We start from the raw sequence: 20421 nt of genomic DNA on the forward strand, positions 1-20421 counted from the left end.
AATAGATCTCTAAAATAGGTCAGATGAATTGTACCTTCAAAATTATTATTTCTTTACACTAATTGCAAAAGTTTTACCTGAGTGGCTGATCTTCCCATAATTCCCATGATAAAATTTCTCATTACATTATCTCAGAGGTCGCAGCTGTAGAAGGATATTGGATTAGATTTTTTTTGATACAGTAGAAAAAACTCTAGGTTTTTAATGAGACAGTTAACCCAGAAATAGAATGATTATGAGACTGAAATAAAACCTTTACTATTCAGAGAAATTCTTAGACTATTTAAGCAGGTCCTGTTTGCAAATTCTAAGGGATCAGACCAGAATTCTCCTTATCTTCTAGTTAAGATTAAAAACAAAATTTCTAAAGAAATCACTTATCATTAAATTACTGCAAAAGTATTTAAATAAAAAAAGACCATTAAACTATCAGAACACATGAAAGTCAATTGTAAAACTGAATGAGATTAATAGGATAGCCTTTTCTGATAGCCTTTCTATGTGAGAGCAAGTATGAAACACAGGTCGTATCTTTTTTGCTATCCATTGCAGTCACAAAGAGTGACACTTATTTTCCAGATTATAAAAGCTTACGTGTCCTGGCTTTGACTGGGATAGAGTTAATTTTCTTTTAGTAGCTGGTACAGTGTGTTTTGGATTTAGTGTGGGAATGATGCTGATAACACACTGCTGTTTCAGTTGTTGCTAAGTAGCACTCATCCTATTATAAATTAAGGATTTTTCAGTTTCCCCTGCTCTGCCAGCTAGCAAGGTGCACAAGAAGCTGGGAGGGAGCATGGCCAGGACAGCTGACCTGAACTAGCCAAAAGGATATTCCATAACAGAGCATGTCATGCTCAGTATATAAACTGGGGGGAGCTGGCCAGAAGGGCTGTTTTCTCCTTGGGGACTGTCTGCGTATTGGTCAGCGAGTGGTGAGCAATTACATTATGCATTATTTGGGTTTTGGTTTTGGTTTCTTTTTTTTTTTTTTTTTCCCCCCAGTTTTCCAGTTTTATTTCTCTCTGTTATATCCTTCTTCATTACAATTGTTATTATTATATTTTATTATCAATATTGTTATTACATTTTATTATAATTTAGTTATTAAACTGTTCATATCTCAACCCATGAATTTTATTTTTTTTTTTCTGATTTTCCTCCTCATCCCATCAGGGGGTTGGGGGAGGAGGAGTGAGAGAGTGTCTGCACGGTGCTTAGTTACCAGCTGGGCCTAAACCAGACATCATGAAACAAAAGTGATATTTTAAATAATGGAGAATCCCATAGACTCAGATGGAGTACTTAATTCAGAACACAGGGGTTTTTTCCAAATGTGGTATGTAGATATATTATTAGTTCATAATATGTAAGTATACATAAATATGTGTATATATGTGTGTGACAATTATTTATATATATGCACATATGTGTATATACACACACACATCCGTATATGTGCGTTTGTACAAATGTATGCATATAAACCACTGCAGTTGACCTAATCCTAGGAATCTATGTATATTAAACCTACTTGATTCAGCATTATCTTGTTGAATTAATCAACACTAGATCCTTGGACTTGAATTTAAGTTTATGAAGTTATAACTACCTAAACTCACTTCAAATTGCTGACTCCACTTTTGCTCCTAACATATAGTATTACACAAATTTTCCACTTCAGATTGTTCATAAATCTTACCTTTCATTTCACAATCTAACTGCAATTAAAAAAAAAAAAAAAACCCAAACAAAAAACCCAGACAACAACATCAGTACAGAAACAAACTAGGGGAGCAAAAAATTACATGGTCTATATTTCTCTGAGGACAGGACAGGTGATCGGAATCCCAAGACGACTGCTGCAAAGGTTTTCCTGCATTTGTATAAGCCACTTTCTGAAATAAAGTACTGCTTATTTAATGATACAGTGAATCCGTCCAGTGAAAACCTGAGGAGTTAAAGATCATAGGTGGAGGACAAAAGTGCTGCTACACTAAATAACAGAGTAAAACCTGCAGAGCTGAGCTCAGGGTTGTTCAAAGGACAGACCTCCCACCTTCAGGGATCACTTGCAGCACTTCAGTTCCTCAGTCAGCTAAATGCTTTGATCCTATTTTTTCTGCACTCTCCAATACTGCTCCTGTGTTTTTTACAGTACTTGAAATTTCTCATTGTGTGATGCCTCTTCTCTCATGCCAATCTTAGGCTGATGAAATTTCGTTACTTTCATGTAGTATGTCCTGATCTAAACCATTACACAATATCAATCTAGCTCACTACACCTTTGACTGTGTATGTTCCTGGGTATGTCATGATCATGTATACGCCTTGTAGCAACATTTGCTACACAATGCAATTAAATATATGCGTTTGAGTAATGTATTTAACAATTTATTGCAGACCTCAAAGGGCATTATGGGGAATTCTGACTCCCAAACCCTCATTAACTCACTGGAGGCATAAGCATAATTTGAATTCCAAAAGCTTTATGGAAGGATGAGTTTAACATAATTTTATGAATGAATATACACATATATTGAGAAGTTACTTAATTCAGTTCATACAGTGAGTGAAAAAAAAAATAAAAATCAAGAATCCTGATTGTTTGCAGCATAACTCAACAATCTCTCTTACATTAAGAACTTTAAATATATGATTTAAGATGAATAACTAAAACCCACTAGACAGCACCTCTTTAGAGATCAATACAATTCACATAAACTGAGCAACCCAAGATGAGAAAAAATTACAGGGAAAAGATTAAATGGGAATGTTGTGGGACTTTCTTGGATATCTATATTTCTTCCTCAAAAGGACCTGAAAGACTCTTTGTTAGAGACTTTTCCTCAATGTAGTGTGGTAAAAAGAGAGGAAATGTTCATCATTGTTCACCTCTTTCTTATTTGATTTCTTGTTGAATATGGCAGCTGACATACTTATCTCCTTTATTTCCTATGACTCAGGCACAAAGGGGTTTCTCAGCAACTGATCACAGGATGAAAAAGAGGTGTGTATATTTTCATTTTTTTATATATTGCCATTTTAAAGATCAATAGAAAACCGGGTTCTCAAATGATATAAGCTTATACTTGGGTGTTTGCTTAATTGTCTGTTACTGTGTCTACACAGCACTAATCAAGTATAATAGGAACAAATCAGTAGATCAAGACAATTGGTTCTGATATACCCTCATCTATATTGTATTGAGAGCTTTTACTTGAAACCAGAACTATTCTGGTCTGTGATAAAAATGTTCCTTTTCTGCATGTGGTCCTGTTCTGCCCAAAGGACCCATCACCACCTATGGCATATTTAGGGACAGGAGCACATTTAGTGCTCACCTAGAACAGAGTTTCTGGATTATTTTCCCTCAAAAGGAACCAGATTTGGATGTCTCAAGGAAAAAAAAAAAAAAAAAAAAGGCAAATCAACACAATGTCAAGAAAGGTAAAATTGCAGAATTTATTTCAAAGTTATGTTGCTGCTCTGAATCATAACAATAAAGTAAATGCATCCTGCATGAACCTAATGATGTTGGAGAGACTATTTTCAGAAGTAATGTAAAGTAGAGAAGCACCTTCTTTTAGACTGTAGGTCTCGATCACTGCTGCATTCCTTAGCAGGGTCATGATCAGCTTGCTTAGTGGGGGGTTTTCTGTGATCTCAAAGATTAGGTTTTTTCAGTGTACTTTTGCTTGGAGAATCTTTTTCTCTATATTTTTCCCCATATCTTGTGACTAAGTTAGCTCTGAAGATTTTTGCCTGCCTACAAAGAGGCTAGGTTTGATGCAAGGTAGACTGACAATTATGGAATTTGATTTATACATGCAAACAGCTTTTGTGAGACTACACAAGACTGATTGCTGAAGATTTCACAGTCAAGCTGAATTGATGGTAAAGGGCAAATATTCATCTGTCTCAAATGAAATGGAGATGGATGAAGATTTGTGATTTATATTTATCAAAAGGTCGCTACATAGGTGAGTGCTTCTAGGAAAATAGAACACAAGGTACCTCTATGAAAATTTCCAGAGGGATAGCAGAGGGATTGACCATCATCAGTCTCTCCTAATCTTATTTTGGTTGGGGACCAATAGAACTCGATACATCTCTCAGCTCTATGTTATGCTGAGTGGAATGTAATTTCAAATATTCATTTGAGATTGCAAAGATAATAGTTAAGAATGACAGATGGAAGGACAGGATACACGCAGTGTGCATTATCTACATTTTCTAGATGGAAGCATTCTCTTTGGGTACTAGCTTCATTTTCTTAACAACATGATGAAGAAACCTTGAAGTTCCTCCACTAACCATCAAAGATAAATTGGCACCATCAGAAAATGTATTTACACAAGTGCCCCCAACCAGTATTCTCAAAGCATTTCAGGCAGCTGAGAATCTATTTGTAACCTCATTTTGTCAGGGAAACTACATTATAAAGATCAGGTTACTCGTTCAAATAGTTCATTAAAAAGCTAAGGAAGAAATATGTTAATTTTATGTATGACTTCCTAAATATTTTTTTTTTATTATTTAAAATTTCACCAAAACTTGTAATATTTTGAAGAAATCTCTTCTGAGAAATTTTTTGACACTGATCTTTATTATGAAAAAATCTGCTATTGTGTAAGTGGGATTATTTAGGCAAAAACAGTCATGTACATAAATTCTCTGAATGCATCTGAAAAAAATCTGGCCTCTTTTTATTTAATTTATATTCATAACAGACATAGTATCCCTAAGAAAGAATTTTCTACACAAAATTATAGCAGAAATCAGAATAATTATTTTTTTTCATCACACATCTATATATTCAGGGAAGAAAGAATGTGTGTGTGTGTGTCCTTTCTCCTAGGATTTGCATCACTTTTTATTATATCCATTTTTAAATCTATCTTCAATTTATAATCTTTAGCCAGTGATAGAAAACTTTACTTGAAACAAATTAGCTTTGTTCACCAGGAAAACAGCAATATGTAGATTTGGAATTTGATTCAAAACAAGCAACCTGAGGGCAGTTGATACTGTCAATAAAGAGGGGACTGATATCATATTGTACATGACAGTATCTGCGATTTCAGTGCAGTCTTTCTCTTACAATTTGACAAAGCAGACACCCAAAATGATGAGACATTTATGGGGAGGTTATAGCCTCTTTACATCTCCTCCTTCTTGATAAATCTGTATATGCATACCACCAATTAGATTCAACAAGGCAATGTCAAGAGGATGAGAAATAAAGCACAGTGTACAGTGATATATTAGTTACTGGGTTTTGTCCAGAGAATGACAAAAGTTGTTAGGAAGACTGACTTTATCTCACTCATATTGGTGCTTTTTTATTTTCTGTTGGAAAGCAATATGCTTTCACATTGTTTCCACTACTGAAGATAAACTGAAAAAAATCTATTTCTTGTGTTGTAGGATTCTTGCAAGTATCTCCACTAAAACCAGATTTTTAATCCTTATTTTATGTAATTCCAGAAAAGCATGCTCAAGTTATTTTCTGAAGGCAAGCTGAGACTCTTCAATGTCTCATTCTCTTTGTATAGTTTTGTAAATCTGGAGTAGCCCCTTTAGCCTATGGAACAGCACCAAGGTCAGGTGATAAGGAGAGGTGAAGAGCAGCTCCTAGGCTCTGCTTCCTCAACTCTGTTTCCCTTTTAATATGAAAGCTCTTGTGCAGAAAGTGTTCATCAACAGGGAAAAAAAAAAATTTTCTTCCATTTTTTCCTAACTGTTCAGATTCCTTTCTACAAATTAAATAAATAAATTTCTACAAATTTATCATGGACTTAAAAAAACATTGTTACAATGTATAGTTGCTGAATTATAATATGATGTAGTATAATTTCACAGGAATTTAAATAATTTTGCTTGGTGGGAGTGTTTGAAAAAAAAGCACTGAGTACAAAGGAAGATACTCAGTGTAGTTATTATGTAGGCTTCATTTTTAAAATGTAGAAGATACTGTGAAAAGTGTGTCAGAGACTTTTACGCTGCTTTAAAACATAAACAAAACACCAAATAGCCTTAAAACCAATATATAAACAATGAGTTAATGTGTCTTTGTTTGCTACTCTCTCAAACGTCCAGAGACAAGAAGGAAAGCCTCCCTTTTCTCTCCTTTACTTGCCAAGAAAGAAGGAACTCTTAAGGCAATGAGACTAGTCAGAAGGGTATAGTTAATAAAAACACCTCTCAAATAATTGTATTCAGGTCAGTGAGAATCCAGTTCCTTCAAGAATATAAGATTATTCCTTGACTATGAATATATTTCTAAAAAGCTAAACACTCAGCCAGGCACAGTCAAGGTGATCAGGTGGTTGGTGAATAAGTGCTATAGGTATTAGATGAGCAGAAGGAGGAAACAGTAAGAATCCATAGCATACTCGGCAGGCATTGATGCAAGTTACGTATGGGGCTTTTTCTAGTAAATCACACAAACTGACTAATTATCGTAGGCAGTATGTTGCCAGACTTCTGGAAAATATGTCAACTTCTAGGTACTATATCAGTGTGAAACATGAAGGCAGATGTATGTATCAGATGTTTGACCCAGCTGATCTCCAGAAGCTTTGTGCATTTTTCCAAGGCATGGAAATTCAGTTACGTTACGTTATTATCACATAACAATCAGAAAGAAAAGCCAACATGGCAGACAAAAAAATCTAAAGAAAGCTTATAAAATAAAGTATAACAAAAAGCATACCAAAGGGTGTTTCAGAAAAGAAACCTATGTAATGGATAGCATTAACACACATGCAAACCTGGAGAACATTTGGTAGAACTAATCTCATGTGATATTATAGAATCATAGAATGGTTTGGGGTTGGAAGGGACCTTAAAGATCATCTAGTTCCAACCCCCCTGCCATGGGCAGGGACACCTTCCACTAGCCCAGGTTGCTCAAAGCCCCGTCCAACCTGGCCTTGAACACTGCCAGGGAGGGGGCAGCCACAGCTGCTCTGGGCAGCCTGTGTCAGCATCTCACCACCCTCACAAGAAAGAATTTCTTCCTTATACTTAATCTGTTTCTACCCTCTTTCAGTTTAAAGCCATTTGTCCTATCACTACATTCCCTGATAAAGAGTCCATCACTGTCTTTCCTGTAGGCCTCCTTTCAGTACTGGAAGGTTGCTATAAGGTCTAAACTTTAGATATGCAAGCTAAAATAAATGCAATATTCATTATAATCTTTTGGTTCTTGACAGATAGTGGAAGATGCTGGCACACCATGTAGCTGACACTTAAAGGAATCCTAAATATTGTCTGGGATGAAGGAGCAGATTAGGTTTATGCCTACATACACATGGATCTTGGGTCATTTATGATGTGCTAGTGAAACTGAAGTATCTAGTCAGAAATGGCAGATGTGATCACAAAATCTGTAGGATACCTATGACTTTCTGTAGCAGCAACTGGATTGAGGCAGAAAAAGACTTTAGGATATTTAAACCAGCAGGGTACACCTATGTTTACAGCCCCTGAATTCCACTGTAGATATATAAGCTGCATTCTAGTATACACACAGAGTACATCACTTTCTGCCACTAGATTTATCTAGTCTTGTGTCCATTTGGTTCCCTCCCAGTCACAGCCTAGTAATATCAAAATAAATAATACACAAAAGGGAAGAGCAACATATAATAGCCTGAAGTAATTGCAAATGCCTGCACAGGACAAACTGTTAGGAATTCTTTGAGAGAAATACACACTCTGAAGCTTTACCTTAACAGACAAAACATTATTCACATACTCTTGCAATGGATAACACATTTCATTAAAGCTGCAAGCCTGCAAGACTAATATCATGGGATGAAACAATGAACATGGAGCATTATGAAAAGCATATTAATCTGAAAATAAACTGGGGACACAGCACACGGTTCTAATTATAGATATGAACACAGACTCTCTACCATGAGAATCAGAAACATCTAGGCAATTTCATCATAGGAAAGATTTATATTCATTCTAATGCACTGATTTTCAAAAACTTCAGTCTTGAAACACAATTTACCGTCCAGTAATTCTGAACAGTCTCACATGCTAACATAAATATCAGCTGAAGTTTAATTTAGGCTTGCCATGTGATCCCACATGGAAACGCTCTAGTCATAGTCATCTAAACTGCATTCCAAGACAACTGTTTGAACATCAGTCTAAAAAAAGGGTTTATACTACAAGAACATATGAGGGTAAATAAAAAACTTCTTTCTGAATCTCCAACATAAGAGTATAATTTCAAAGCAAGTTATAAATTAACAAAAGAAATAAAGAATAAATAATCTAAACCAGACACTTATAAAACAATACCAGATCCTTTTACATATTACAAACATTAAGGAGCTAGAAAGGACTGTTAAGTATAGAAACAGGTTATGACATTTCTTTTTCTTTTTTTGGCGTTTTGAAGACAACAAAAGTGGCACTCTAATACAGAACTGTTATCATTCGTAGGCAAGCTTAGAAAAATCTCTTTATAGGAAGTATTTGATAAAATATGTTATGTTTTTGAGGGGAAGATCTTGGATCTTGGATTCTTATTTCTCTCCCTGAGTATTATTTTCAACAAGGTTAGGCAAGAAGACATTTTAGTGTCAAGGGTAATCAAGCACTAGAGCAGTCTAATTAAGCTTTAATGTCTCTATCACCGTAAGAATTTTTTGTTTCGAACTAGCAAAAGCCTTTTAGGAACAATACGGTGTTTTGAAGCAACAAGATCACCTCTTGAAATCCTCTCAACCCCATCCCTGCTACATAATAGGTCATACATATTTGAACACTGAACACTATTGGCTTTAAAACAGATTTATTATACTTACTTTTTTTTTTTTTTTTTTTTTTTTTTCGTGGAGTATACTCAAAATTCCAGGTCCTAACCACACTGCTATATAGAGGAGCTGAATTATCCAGGAAGGTGATGTTGGAAAACCCTACTCAGTACATCCTGGTTTCATTTTCAACACACAGGGGAATTTGTTTAGGATTTAGCAATTCATCTTCTATCATATCAATGCTTCAACCTGACTTTGCTGATTCTAAATGAGCACTCACCATGAAAAATGACTCTATTTCAAAGTTGTTGTACATTATGCACTAGGTGAAGCAGACCTTCAGATTTACACCAGAAAAAGCTCTGGTCCAGTAATCATATATTCCATTATATTCTTTACTCCATTTTTGGTGGGGGAATCCCCCTGTTTGCTTTCCAGTGTTACCATTATTAACTGGTATTTGTACTAAATGTGGCATTTAGTATTAAATCAGATTGCCTTCATAACCATATCTTTTTAAAGACTGAGATTAAAGAATTCTACCAAAACTATTTTTTTCCCCAGAAATTAAACTATGTAGCCTTGTCAGATTTTTGATGGAATTACTAGCACTCTGATTCCCAGCCCAAACACTCTGAACCCATTACATCTCCAAAAAGTCACCAGAGCAATGTCCTGAAAGTCCCATGTACCTTTATGTTAGGGGAAATATATATAAGAGCTAGGCCAATAAAAGTGATTAAGAACATTTGGCAAACAAATTATCTTTCTAGATGATTATTGAAGCATCATATCAAAGGGTGATATTTTGGCTTCAAGATGAAATACATGTGCTTTCAGGATTTTCTGTTTTTCTTTCTGCTTGTTTATCTTCTTAATATTTGTTAATTGTCTACAGATCCCACAGGAAAAGCAAACTTTTTTAAAAAATATATCAAAATTTTTAGAATTTTCTTGCCACAGGATTTAATGGCTAGTAGACATTCAGTCCCAGTTCATACAAGAATGGCACAAGCTGTTGGCCAGCCACCAGTTAATCATGGTCAGGCTCCCTGGTTTATTTACTTCTCTTTCAAAAACACTTCATAATAATAATTCAGGAACAGGATGATTTGTAACTATGTAAAGCAATGTTGTTTGTGATGTGGATACAAGAACATAGAAGATTATCTTGTCCTTTTTTCTGCTGTGTTTCTATCTTTGGCTGAAGTCTTTATTCTTATTTATATTCTTTCTGCTTTTTTTTTTAGGAAAACCAGCTGGATTATACTGGCAAATACCTCAGGAAGGCAGAACTAATTGCTCCAATTATTACTGAAGAGCCAGGTGGGCAAATTAGAGTACTGAGCCAATCAGAGATAGATAAATGTTTCCCAGAGTTTTGAGAGGAAGCTGATAATTCTTAGGTTTACAATGCTGCTGTTGTTTATCTTGAATCACTTCTTCAAATTAGGGTGGTATTTAGGTATTAGCAGTATGGCTATTCCTAGCTTAAGGGACAATGTACAAAATGCTATTGATAGCTTTAAGAAAACAAAAGAGAGAGAGGATAAGAACTACTCAATGCATAAGCCTGATTCATTGCTTAAGGATCCCTTGTGACAGAAAGCATATCTGATCTTTTCAATTTCTTCAATTAAAATTTGCATTCCCAAAAATAAAGGAGGTGCAGCATGTGGGAATCAACATGTGACAGATTAGCTGCAAGTGCTTTCATTACTTATTTTTCATTCCCTTGTGTCCCTTTTTTCCTCTGTACTGAAACCTACTCATGCAAGAAATCACCCTTGCCAGTATTTGCTGCTTTAAATTTTGTTGGCATTGATTAATCTTATGCTGTCAAGAGTACTAGGTGGTAGACCTTAGTAGAACTTGATGGCAGAAAGAAAGGTTGTGATTTTGTATTAAAGACAGTTTAAACAATGTCAGGTTGAATTTTAGCCTTTTTATTTATAGAGATAGTAGAGAAGTCTGGCAATACCTTATTTTTTCATTTAGATCTCTTCTGGGAAAAGGATTACATTTTACTCAGTAATATTTTATTTCACAAACTGGCCTCATCTACATGCAAATCAGATGGGCAATAAGACTATAAAAGCAGATATTACAACTGTTAAAAATGGATTTTAAAACAGAGATCACCAGGCTGATATTGCTCTTTAGGTAAGACACTGAGAGTGTGCAGCAATTTCTTTTGATATGTACCACTAGAAATGAACTTAAAACCAAAAAATGCAATTCAACCACTGTTCAAGTCAGTGCTGGTAACATTTCAGATTGGCTGAATTTCTCTTTAAATCCATGGATCAATATCCATTACAATCAAGTCAGCAGTCTCATAATTAGTCAGTACAAGATTCTATTGATCCAAGGAAAATACTTGAAAGTCCAGACTGCTTTTTCAAGTTCTCTTACATTTTAGTATACGTTAGGATTAAAGGTTCAATACTCCTGAGATATTTAAGTTACTGGGAGGGCAGAAAACAACAAAGGTAATATCTGACATTTGTGCAAGATCAAAATAGATGGTGCTCTCTGTGGTTTTGAGATAGCAGTATAAAAAGGCCTTGAAAAGAATTGGATTGAGCCTTGGTGCAGAAACACAGAACTATTCCAGAATAACATAAATTCTCTGCTGTTGTGAAAGTGTGAAGGTTCTGACTTGATCATTTATTGCTAATCTATGTACTGAGAGTGTGTTATGAGTCAGGGATCATGTTGTAAGAGATAGGAAATTTATTTCTGAAAGATAAAGTTCAGTTTAACTTAAGGAAAAACCCCACATGTTAGTGTATTATTTGTAGGTTAATTGAAGACAACTCTTGCTAGTACCCTTGGGCATGTGGATTCACAATTCCTCTGTCTATTCAGTCTCTTGCTGACAGAAACATGGAAGTGAGAAGTTGTATGATATACAATCATACCTTCAATTTTCCTTGGAAATAATAGTTCTCAGACTCTTACAACCCAATACTATACATGTGACATTCTGATGTTGCTTCAGTAATTGAAGGTAAGAAACTGAAAAGTGGAATTCTCCTGCCATGGAGTCAGTGACTGTATCTGTTCAAGACAAAACACTGGGTGAAGCAAGTGAGATGTGTTTGCCTGGAGCTCATAGTCAAAGGTACAGCAGAAACTGCTGTTGAAGGATAAAAGTGTTTCTACTTCTATAACTGCGAAACACCTTTACTCGAATGTGCATCTGTTCCCAGAATACCACTCCCACAGTACAGGAGCATTTGTAGTTTGTGTGTTGAACCCTTCAATAAACATGGTCACCTCTTTCATATCATAGAATGATAGAATGATTTGGGTTGAAAGAGACCTTAAAGATCATCTAGTTCCAACACACCCCGCCCCCCCTGCCACCACCACCACCATGGGCAGGGACACTTTTCACTAGATTAGGCAGCTCAAAGCCCCGTCCAACCTGGCCTTGAACACTGCCAGGGATGAGCATCCTCAACTTCTCTGGGAAACCTGTTCCAGTGTCTCACCCCCCTCATTGTAAAACATTTTTTCTTTATGTCCAATCTAAATCTACTCTCTGTCAGTTTAAAATGACTACCCTCTATCCTGTCACTACAGGTCCTGTAAAAAACCTGTTCTTTCTATTAGCCCCCGTTAAGTATTGAAAGGCTGCAATAAGATCTCCCCAAAGACTTCTCTTCTACAGGCTGAACAACCGCAACTCTCTCAGCCCTTCTTCACAGGAGAGGTGTTCATCTCTCTGATGGTTTTTGTGGCCCTCCTCTAGACCCACCAGAGCAGGTCCATGTCCTTCTTATGTTGGGGGCCCCAGAGCTGGGCATACGGCTCCAGGTGGTCTCAAGAGAATGAAGTAGAGGGGAAGAATCGCCTCCCTTGATCTGCTGGCCACACTTCTCTTGATGCATCCCAGGATATGATTGGATTTCTGGGCTGCAAATGCATATTGATGACTCATGTCTAATTTGCCAACCAACAGTATCCCCAAGTCCTTCTCTACAGGGCTTCTCTCAATTAAGTTATCACACGTCTTTAAGTATTGGTAACAAATATGAGCTCTGTCTAAATTTCCTCCCACTTTACTCATTTTGCATGTTGTATTTTATTTTATTCTATAGTTGAGCCTTCTGGAAGAATTAATCTACTATAATTTTTCTGGTCACTGATGGAGAAATGCAGCAATGGCGGTTGGCTTAATCATTAGAAATAAATTGTTAGAGGTTAGTAGAGAATTTCCTACATACCAAAGTTAAGGGTATATTTATAATACCTAGAGTATTTAGACTCATCATATAGTCCATGAGGAGGTTTAGATATCTGCAGAGGCAAATTATAGTACATTAAGTAGGTGCCGATATGCTTTGTAACACTGGCCTAAAATGGTGGTGTACCAGTCCCCACAGACAGTGATGATGTAGTCCCAAAATGCAGTGCTGCTGCGCTCTGGAGGCACACCAGAAACCATTTTCTGCCTGTAACTGGCTCCTATCAGGATGATAATTGGTGTTTGTCTGTTTTACAGCAAAGTTGACATTTGTCCTGTAGCTCCTGGTATCCAAGGGCTGCTGAGGTGAGAGTGGGGCACCTTTGCCTCTCTCCTGAGATGCAGATCCTCCAGCATGAGCCTCTCAGGACTTCCCCAAAATGGGAATTCCACTTATTTTGGCATCAAACCGCCAGAAAATCTGTTTCCTTCCATCAGTTAAGGAAAATCCGTCTTGTCCAAAACCAGAAGATTCATCTTAGAGTCTCTCTACCACATTTTTTAAAAATATTCATTCCTAAATTACAGTGCTTCTCCATCAAATATCAAAGAACTTATTCCAAACATTTAAAACAAGTGACTGGATGTTTTATCATCTGGTTTCCCTTATGCACCTTTGTGGGGGAAGTTTCTAGAAATGTTGCAATGTTTACTTCATTTCTTTTTTAATGATTAAGAACAGTTAAAGAGAAAAATGCTTGTGAGGTAAAAATGGTTAAATATGTCTTTCTGTTATTCATATTAGATGATATAAGATGAGGTTATGTTTCACAGAAGCTACCTTCTAACAGATCGAAAGATATAAATTAGACTGATTATGAAAGAAGAAAAGTCTTAGATGATCTCAAAGTTACATAAATCTAATATTTAACCTGATCTCTATCCTACACTATTCCCAGTCTCAGTGTTTTCACTCAAAGTCACCATTGATTGTGCAAGGGCAATATAATGCACCTCAATTTTAATCCAGCAAGAAGTTAAATTTTAATTATAACCTCCATGACTATTAAGTATCATATTTTAATATGACCTTACAGTCCTCTTTTTTTTTTTTCTTTTTTTTTTTTTTTTGTTAAATGATGCACATAATTGCAATAAAAGTTTCTCATTTGCAGTAAACCCCATATTTTCAGCCTGGTTAACCAAGACATCAAAGTACATATTTGTGCACAGACAAAAGCATTTGCAAATTTCAGTAACTATCATGTTTAGCCCTTAATAATTTCCTTCATCTCTCTTTTTTCTCCTCTTACTTACAACTTTCTGGTTGTAAGTCCAAAACTAAGACCATTTCTCCCTGAACATCCTCATAAGGACTAATATTATAGTTCTGATATTTCAACCATTAGCGTTAAAAAAATTAAAACGGTGACTTTTTAAAGTGTGGAGATGCAGCAAGTTGATTTAAGCAACATCTCAAGCCTTTAGTCTGTTCTCAGTCATACCACAGTAAATCCTCCACCTTAAACAGAGTAACTCAAGCCTAACTAAACAGCATGTAAAAGGAGAATACATTTTTTTTCCTGAATTTTAATTAATGTTTAGTTATGCCTGTGCTATCAGTTTGTTTCATGTCTTATTTTACTCAAGAGAGCTAATCCACATAGTACTCCTGGGTATCCCTTCAAGAGAAAGCATGATAAAGTTTGTAAGATAATTTGCTCCAAGGTGTATTCCATCCAGACTATCCAGAAAGATATAAAGGAAAATTCACAGGTCAAATGATTGCCAGTCACTTACTTGCAGAGGTTATGCATGTTTCCTCCAAAATGTTATTAGAATGACCTCCTAGCTGTTTTAAGGTTTATGAGTTATTTCAACCATTTTTCTTATAAATAAAGATTAGACTGTCTTAATTAATGAAATATAAAGTTAATTAATGAAACTGTTAAAACTGTATTTCTTGGTTTATAATCCAGGCTGATGAACCATAAAGCTCAAAAGCTAAGAAAACAAATGGGTGGTTTTTAGCTTAGACTACTCTGAATAGATGAAAACAAACCCACAGTATTGTAAAATCTGTGTGTTAAAGCATGATGTTATCACAGAACTTGTTTTTGCTTGGTTTGTGGTTTTTTTTTTTTTTTTTTTTTTTTTTTTTATTCTCTAACTTAGGCAAATACATAGCACAGAGAAAAGGAAAACCCTGGAAGAGTTCATTGAAGGTTATGTAAATGAGTGTATATCACTAGTGTATCATCTTGCAGAAGTTCAGTAAGTATGTGTGCATCATCAGATTTTGAAATTGTACAAATCTATTCCTTCTGCTACAGTGTGGAAATACACCTACAGAGAATTTACTAGAATATTCTGCAATTTTCTTCCCAGGTTCAGTCATTTATACAGGGAGAGAATTTCTTGCTTACAGGACATCATTTTACTACATTCAAAGGATGTTGCTCAAAGGACCACTGGAAATGCCAGAAGGTGAGCCTCTGAGCCTGGCAGAACTGTGTAGAGAAATTTTTGGACTTCAGAACATGGACTAGATAGGAACTTTTTTCAAAAAATGTTAAAAAACCCCCACTCTCTTGAAAGATGTGGGTGGGGAGCCACTCTGTTCCGATACAAAGTTTACAATTTTCTGACTGAAAATACTAACAATGACACCAAGCCCAGAGGATGACAGAAACACTGTCGTACTCACTCCAAAAAATACTGAAAGAGTGAAGCAAGCCCATGCTTACCTACATGTTCATCTTTCCTAAAAAAGTCTTTGAGATGAACGTCAATCTGTAATCTTAGAAGAATGATATTTTTCATGTGTATATCATCTTCAAAATTATAAGATCCAAAATTTCCTTACAGTGAACTATTTCCGTTAAAATACTATATATATATATATATAGATATATATATATGTATATATATATATATATATACACCTTCTACTAAAAATAGTGGCATCTTGGGGTTACCTCATAAATTCAGACTTTTAAAATATATGACAATAATTTTCCCCATATATTTTCTTAATTGGATAAATTGTTAATAGGTGGAAAATGCCATCTGGTATCTATTGGCTGATCAGTTTCATAGGGCAAATAGACCAATCATGATCTACGACTGAAGCAAGATATTAATCATGTGCTTTTAATTCTTAGTTTCAATCCTTACATGGAACGCAATTAAGTTTTTTGTCTGTAATGTCTGTAATATTCCATAGCATGTAATAAATCTTTAAAGAAAAGATACTGCACTTTATGAAACGAATAGAGAAATTGGTTTGCATAACGCAATGAAGATCACAATATGTATCATAAGGTTTACTAAAGTTTAAGAAGATGAAGTATTTTATCTGCTCAGGTCAGAATGTCCAGTGTAAGACAGCATGCAGCAATGCATATCATAAAAATGACTGTAACACAGTGTCCAAGAACAAAACTCTGAATTACTTTATATTATTAAGTATTATGAAAATACAGAATACGACAAGATGATCTGTTAAGAGAAACAAAGATTATCATAGCAATACTCACAGTTATTTATATTGATCATTTGGTTGTGTCAGCAAAGTAAATAGTACTGTTTTCCAATATTTACTTATAAGTTAACTGATACACCCTAATAACACAAAAACTATTCGCAACAAAACATTAGTGCATTTCTCAAGTGGGTAAACAATTACAAAAGGAACGTATTTTTCCCTGGTGATTCCCCTTATGTACATCCCTAAATTATGGTGTCATACCCTGTGAGCTGAATCTGAACCCTGCTGCTACAGCTTTCATTCAGCTGCCTAGAGACCAGTTTTCATTGTCATTTTAGAGTCCTAGATTGCTTTGCCTCCAGCTACTGGTCTTAAAGACCTTGTTTCTGAAAGTCCCCTGTTATATTTGCCAGGCCTGTGTGAATGACTTGGATGACCAAAACATTTCAAGTAGCAGCAGATCCGCATCTTTAAGCAATTGAATTTATTCCACACAGTTTTAAAGAGAGTAATCCACAGGCTACTTTTCACAGAAGTTATCCATTAAGAATATTCGAAAATGTAAAAATAGTATTAGTATTAAAAGATTTTAAGTATAACACTAAATCCTCATTTGCAAATGAGAATACAGATGTCAGCTATGGGAGCTCTCTACAAATTCATGAAAAATGGGAATGAATATTTGCTTCCAGTTAATTGCAGAGCTCATCTGGTTCACAACACAAATAAGTGAACTACAGAAAAGATATCATTTGATCTTTAAGACTTTAAGATTTTCATTCACTTTTGTTCATCTATGAAAAGGATACCACAATAATTCCATAATACCAAAGTAATTTTCAGTTAAACTTGAGTTCCTCTAAATTCTTAACTAATTCACTGAAAGATAATTATATTTACATGCTGAAACTGAAATGCTCTTGAATTGTTTTCCAGCTTTTAGTTTAATTTATCATTTGAGATTGATCTGTCCCATTTTAGCCAGCCAGAAATCAGACACTAAAATCTAGGCTGGCTGCTCCATCTTCTCTCAACAGAGAGAAACCAACACTTAGTAAGAACCACTCATTTTATCAGACTTTACGTTATAACTTTTAAAGTTCTCAAGTTAGGAGAGGTGAATTGCATCATAAATGAAAATGAGGGAATTGCAACTATTATTTGCAGATTTTGAAGATGAGCAGAAAAATTACTTTCAGTGGAAAAGTAATTTTAGTGATGAAATTCTATATACACATCCTTTAGAATGTTTAAAAACTTGGTTTTTTGGTTGGGCTTGTTGGTTTGGGCTTGAGTTTTTTTAATGATACAAACATAAAATTAAATAATTTTGTATTTTTAAGTTCTGAAATTTATCATCCAAGACCCTACTTTAGGGACAATTTATGATGAACAAAATGATGAAAAGCTATTTGTTTACAGTTATCGTTCTGTATAAAACACATCATGACAAAGTAAAAATGGAAAATTCCTGATTTCCCATTTTCATCCCACCAGTTCTTTTAAAAAATAGTTTGTTTTTCAAATGCTTAAAAATACCATTGAACAAATTAAAGTTTGATAAGCAGATGAATTTGGATTTTTGTATGATTAATACTAAGTATTGAAAGTTGTAGTAGAATGTATATACACAGTTAAGGATTCTTGCTTTTGAAATAATGGTTTTATATTTCTACCTTAAAATTCTAATTTGATTTCTTCAAATCTGCGGAACATGAGACCCCTTTTACCTCAAATATAGCAACAGCAATTATTTCCCCATGTATACAGATTGCAGAAACCTGAAAAATGTTGATTTTTTAGAACTGAACTTAACATGAAGTTAACTTCAATTGTATATATAAATTTCAGTTTACGAATTAATACCTCAAAACTGCATTGGAATGCATTTAAATGTTAAAACTACTGTTTTAATAATAAAATGAAGATAATGACAAATGAGTTTTATATTTGAGGTCAACAGAAGCATACACTTGAATGAACATACCTTATATGCAAAGGGAAATGGAATTTTCCTAACATGTTCATCAGTACAAAACACTCTCTTAGTTTTCATGCAGTTGTCCATTATTACACATGAAAGAGATAATCACATTGCTCATGAAACTTTGAAGGCCATTCTGTTGTGCTGTTTCCAGTTCCAATATTACAATATCTCCTCCTTTGTCAGCACCACATTCATACCGAAAATATTAATTCAAGATTTCCCGAACAGATGAGTTTCACTATATTCTAAGTGCAGCAGTCAATCCTGATGTTCAGGAATAATTTTATTTAAACTTAATGTTTTATGTAGACACAGATTAATAATTTCTTTATGAAGTAAATATTCTCAAATGTTATAAAAATAGAGCCTGAAAGTCACTGGATTTTTTCTTCTAATTTAATGAGTATTGAGTCAGCTCCGTACTTCATATTTTTTATTTCAGTACTATGAAAAGCAACGAACATTGAAAGACGGATATTATTCATTGAAATCTAACTATTAATTACTTTAAATAAACAGGTAAGACACTGTTCTCATTTAAACTGAAGACTCATTACATTGGTGCTATGTGTGAAGGGCCCTTAGAGTAAATGAAAGTCATGATCTTAATATACAATACAAAGAGAGCAAAGACTAATCTTTCATAGCAGAACAAGTAAAAGAAATAAACATATCCATTCTATAAACACGGGATACCACCGTAGTGTTGTTTGTATTTCTTTTTACCTTCTGCATCGGTTAATCCTACTCCGGACTGCTTTACTGGTTCTTGTCCATTCTGGGTCATCTTCCCTCTGTTAAACGACATGGTGATAGTTGTCAAGACCATAAAGAGAAGAGAGCTAAGAAAATTATACACCCAAGCCAGTGAGGCTTGGTTCTGTACAAAAAACCCAAACATCACAGGTATTCTAAAAACTAAGAAAGTGTGTGTGTGTGTGTGTGTGTGTGTGTATATATATATATATATATATAAAGTCAAGAAAATAATGTGGACAATATTTTTTTTCTACTGCCATTTGGACAGATTACTTCAGAATATTTTTTTTTTTCTCTTTTGCTAAGCCTGTACATTCTTATAGATACTGTCTGTTACCCACTCCCCCCATCAGCCTGGGATTTCGCAACCAGTCTACATAGCTCCTCTCCTCCCTTTATCCTGTTATAGTAAACAGTGAAACACATAATAAGGAGTCACAAAATTGGTATTTGGTCTACAAAACTTTACTTCAAAGGTAAGGTGCGTTTGTGGTCTTTATCTTCTTTTAATGATTGATTTTACATTACAGTTTAACATAAGAAACAATTCAGTTCTGAGTCTTACATTAATCTTGAGGTGAGTGGAATAAATCATGCTCTGGAGGTCCCTCTCTTTTTCCACTGAATGTAAAAAGAACCTGGATTACAATCTAGATGTTTATTTTTAGGTAATGTAAATTAGGTAAAATATAAGCTATCTTTAAACATACTTGTTGCAAGCTGTAAGGCATGGCTATAATCACTTGCAAAAATATGACTGCTACTATGAGATATTTGTGTTTCTATTTGTTTTTCTCCCTTAAGACTCTGAAATGCTGTGAAAGAGAATATAAAACATTATCTTCATGTGCATGTGATTCCTCTGGGGTCAAAGGGTCAGTGCTGTTTTTTGCTACCAATGAGTCAGTTTCATGTTTCACAGCAGCAATAGAAGCTGTTCAAATTCACAATCAATTAAAAATTTAATAAAAAACGACAGGATTTAAAGTGATTTTAGATTCAGTTTTAACTAAAAATTATTATTTTCTTCTTCTGTGAACTAATGCTTCATAAAACATGTTACAATTATCAAACAAGAATTACTTGTCCCTAGGATTTGATTCCTTACACATTGTTCAGTTGTTTTTCACCTTGGCATTCAAAATTAATATAATTTTATACACATTATACTGGTATAGATGCTTACATAATACAAAGGCATACA

At 34.7% G+C, this 20421-nt stretch overlaps 1 protein-coding gene across 10 annotated transcripts in view; it reads right to left on the reverse strand.

The window, feature by feature from the left end:
- The window catches only part of PCLO (piccolo presynaptic cytomatrix protein), a 393494-nt gene that overhangs the window by 26911 nt on the left and 346162 nt on the right, over positions 1-20421 (reverse strand). For all 10 annotated transcript variants that reach the window (XM_074903436.1, XM_074903431.1, XM_074903430.1 and 7 more), the window contains one exon: positions 19185-19252. In XM_074903436.1, the coding sequence (XP_074759537.1) occupies positions 19185-19252 (68 nt within the window). The remainder of the gene's footprint in view (positions 1-19184; positions 19253-20421) is intronic.

Source organism: Athene noctua, chromosome 3, assembly GCF_965140245.1.
Source record: "Athene noctua chromosome 3, bAthNoc1.hap1.1, whole genome shotgun sequence".
Classification (NCBI taxonomy): Eukaryota; Metazoa; Chordata; class Aves; order Strigiformes; family Strigidae; genus Athene; species Athene noctua.